Raw genomic sequence first — 4,145 nt, forward strand, 5'->3', positions numbered from 1 at the left:
AAAAAAAAAAAAAAAAAGAAAAAGAAAACTGAAGGCTCTCATTAATTACTTGAAAGACAACAGTAGTGTAGAAAGCAAAAGAAATTGTAGGATGCTACTTGGCTTAAAAGTGAACAATACTGCATTTATAATAAGGGCAATACTAACACTGATTTAGCAAAAGTGGTTATAATGGAGATATATTGGAAAAATGGAAACAAGAAGGCTAAATTACCTATATAACAAGAACAGATATGTCTAAAATTCTTGAATGAAGGAAAACAGTTTAAATATATGTTTTTAAAATATTCAGGTAAGCCCCAGAAATAAAACCTAAAACAGTCTGCACACAGAAGCCTTATTTGGGACAGGGAAAAGGATACAGGAAACATGTGGGTTTACTGAGGAGTCTGGCAGCCCAGTGCTATTTTTTGTAGCATTTTAAGTACTATTTCAACTTTTTAAAACTACATATAAGCATTACTCTGTAAGTATACTTATATGTATTATTTGAAAATTAATATAACATAATTTAAAAATCAAGATTCTGAACTAGCCAAAGCAAACATGTCAATAGCGTACCCAGTTTTAAAACTCAGAAACTGCAAAAACCCCACCAGTCTGAAAATTAGACATCTGGGTTCAGCTCTAGATTTGCTGGTTAGCTGGTCAATGTATCCTTGATCTCATGATTTAACCACTGTGGCCCCATTTTCTCATCTGTGAAAGTTATAATCTTTCTCATCTGTGAAAAAGCTCCGTGAGCTACAAAGTAAATGGATGGTATTAACCACCATCTGGCATCCTGCAGCAGCGAAATATACTGAGGGCTGGGCAGGGAAAGATCTCTGAACATCTGACTCCCATAGGAAACCAAGAGCACCACAGAGTGAACTGAAAGGGCCAGGAACGCCCTGTAATGTGATGCCCACAATGCAGGGTCTGTATCTTGCAACCACTGCCCTGCCAAGGTGATAAGTCATTCAGCTCTTGTGCCACGCTGAAAAAAGCAGGCCAGGCCCCAGCAAAGAAATGTATTTTGCGTAAAATCTCTCAGAAGGTTAATTATGAAGGATTTCAACTCTTTGAGGACCTTTCCTTATATTATTATTTTTTAAGCTGTAGACAAGTTAACAGAGTTTAATTGAGCAAAGAACTATTCTTGAAATCACCTATATGAAACTTGCTGTGTGTGGTTGCTCATGAATGTAATCCCAGCACTTTGGGAAGCCAAGGTGGGAAGATTGTTTGAGTCCAGGAGTTCGAGACCAACCTAGGCAATATAGTGAGATCTTGTCTCTACAAAAAATAAAAAAATACAATGGTCATGGTAGCAGATTACTCTAGTCCCAGCTATTGGGGAAGTTGGGGTGGAAGGATCACCTATGCTCAGAAGCTTGAGACTGTGGTGAGCACTGTACTCCAGCCTGGGTGACAAAGTAAGATCTCTATTCAAAACAAACAAAAATGAGCCTGATGTCTTCCTGATCTCCTTAATGGCATTTAAAGTTTGATCAGCCTGAAAGGTGTGAGCAGCTTTGATCTCCAGGAACCCTGCCTTCTGTGTACCTTTTTTTTTTTGAATTGGAGTCTCACTTTGTCACCCAGACTGGAGTGCAGTGGCCACTCCTGGCCACCGCAGCCCCGACCTGCTGGGCTCCGGTGAGCCTTCCACCTCAGCCTTCCGAGTAGCCGGAATTACAGGCGCACGCTACCACGCCCGGCTAATTTTTTGATTTTATTGTAGAGATGAGGTCTCGCCTGCCCAGGCGGGTCTCGAACCCACGGGCTCAGGCATGCTAAGCTACCTCCATTATGGCTTACTGCTTAGGAGTCAGCAGCCCATGGTAAGACTGGCTTTATAGACAGCCTCTCTGTTGTAAAACTGTTAGGGGCCGGGGTTCTGAGAATGGGGTTTCTTACACTTCTCATGTTTGATTCAAAGTTGTTTATCTAAATGTACCAAGGTAGCTTCTTTAGATTGTTGTAACTTTCCATTGCCCCACTCCAAGGAACTTAGCCTCAGGGTGGATGAAGGACTGTTAGAAGATCCTGAGTCATGCCCTTGTTAATTTAGCCTCCAGGTAGGTAAGGGGCTACGGAATATAAGTATAAATTCTGAAGTAAGCTTGCACACCCTTTAAGCAGGTTTTTGGTAATGATACTGACCAGTTCCTTGTAACCTGGCTGCAGAAATAAACTCCCTTCTGTCCTCTCATCTTCCACTGACCACAAGAGAAACAGCTAGATTAGTTTATCCAGGAACAAAACCTAATGGTGCTTGAGATATTTTTTAGAATTTGCATTCAGATGGACCTGAGGCCCTACCCAGACCTGGGACACATACCAAGAAGCTGACTCCACCAGTCCTGTTGTGACTCTCTCCCAGAAACTGGCTCTACACACAAAAATAGTGTCAACACCCCCATGACATCAACCCCAACCAATCAGCAGCACCTCTTCCCTAGCCTCCTACCCACCAACTAATTCCTTGAAAAATCCTAGCCTAAGCCTCTTGGGGATGCAAATCTGAGAAACGTATTTTCCATCCTGCTCAGTTACTTTACCACATTAAACTCTTTCTCTACTGTAACAGCTGCTGTCAGTCTCAATTTTTCTGGGCAGGGGGCATAAGAACCCAGTCAGGCTGTAACATTCGCAAGTTGGGTAGCCTCCAGAACCAGAATAGGCTCACTGTGACTCTGAGGCTGCCATATGGTTGAATAACATTTATTGACAGAAAAAGGAAAGTGACATACAGAAAACTAAAGTGAGGTACAGAAACAGCTGGATTGGTTACAGCTTGGAATTTGCCAGGTTTGGACAGGGTTTCAAAAATCGGCCATCTGTGATTGTCTGAAAATCGGCTACAGTAATTGGCTGACTCAGCTATTTGTTATAAGACTTGGTTACAGTCTGTTAACACTTCCACATAGGTTACAGTTCCCTATGTATAGAGAAAACTTTAGGCCAAACTTAAAATATAGCTCAAGGCTATACTTAATTTAACACCTACTTAGCATAGGTAACTAGAAGTGCTTGAAACAGAAACAAATTGTGGAATAACTCAGTGAACATCACACTTAGAAAAGTCTGATTTATGTGGCTAATTATGGAATCACAAACAAGAACTGAAAGGGTTGCTAATCCAACCTCCTACCAAGCTTTATGTTAGAACTCAGGAAACACCACCCTGATAAATGACTGCAGAACACCATCCCAAAATATGTCTGCCTGGCATATTGATTACTTCCAGCTAAAATAAACTGAGAACCAACCAACACGGGAAAACTGCTTCAACTTGCCCTCAGCTGCCTAAAATAAAGTATAAGACTCCTCTTTGGTAAAAAGAAACTTACTTCCATAAAGGAAACCTTTATTAGTAAAGGAATCTGTATCAGGAAGACAGCTGGTTGGAGATGACTTTTATCACCTGTAAGGCTTATCTGTATATCAGGCAATCTTAATTCCCCATACATTTCCTCCCCGGACCCTCCCATAATAATCATCTCCACCACCCCCTAGAAGTCCCAAGCCATTATCCCCTGGCCCTTCTTGAGGCTATTTTTGTGGCACTCCGGTGCATGGGTACGTAATCAAACTAGTTTATCTTCTATTAATGTCTTACACAAGTTCATTTGTAGCTCAGCCGAGGAACCTAGAAGGGTAGAGGGAATGTCCTTCCCCGACAGTTGAGTCTTCACACCCCTCTCCCGGGTTAGCTGGGCTCTCCTTGAGCCCTCTGCGGCGAGGGGAGCACGGTGCCTGCTAAGTCAGGCCGCGATGACAAGGGACGGAACGATGACTCCGGCCCCAAGTTCTTCTTTACCCTGAGCGCAGCCGGCCTCTCTGAACTTCCGCCCTCGGGTCCTGGCAGAAATTCCCGAGGCCCAGACAAGTCTACACTGCCTTCCCCATCCTCGGTTCTTCCCTTCCTAACATTACAGGACTCGTTTCCTCTTCCCTTTCACAGCAGACGATAAAATTAGGATTTTCTCCGTCTCTTAGAGGCCCATGAACTAAAAGGCGACACGACAGCGACCAACCTGCCCAGCCGAACTTGTGGGTTCAGTCCCCAAACACCGAGGAGCGCCCGAGAACGCTCCGCTCCGCCCCGCGGCGGCGAAACCCAGCCCCGAAGGCGCAGCGCGAGGAGCCTCCTCGGC

At 43.8% G+C, this 4,145-nt stretch overlaps 1 protein-coding gene across 1 annotated transcript in view; it reads right to left on the reverse strand.

Moving 5' to 3' along the window:
• The window catches only part of LOC103252609 (retinitis pigmentosa 9 protein homolog), a 44,255-nt gene that overhangs the window by 16,171 nt on the left and 23,939 nt on the right, over positions 1 to 4,145 (reverse strand). The window contains exon 2 of the mRNA XM_021709183.1: positions 4,026 to 4,139. Coding sequence (XP_021564858.1) covers positions 4,026 to 4,139 — 114 coding nt within the window. The remainder of the gene's footprint in view (positions 1 to 4,025; positions 4,140 to 4,145) is intronic.

The sequence above is a fragment of the Carlito syrichta genome, unplaced genomic scaffold (genome assembly GCF_000164805.1).
Source record: "Carlito syrichta isolate Samal-C Ts95f unplaced genomic scaffold, Tarsius_syrichta-2.0.1 Scaffold169078, whole genome shotgun sequence".
Lineage (NCBI taxonomy): Eukaryota > Metazoa > Chordata > Mammalia > Primates > Tarsiidae > Carlito > Carlito syrichta.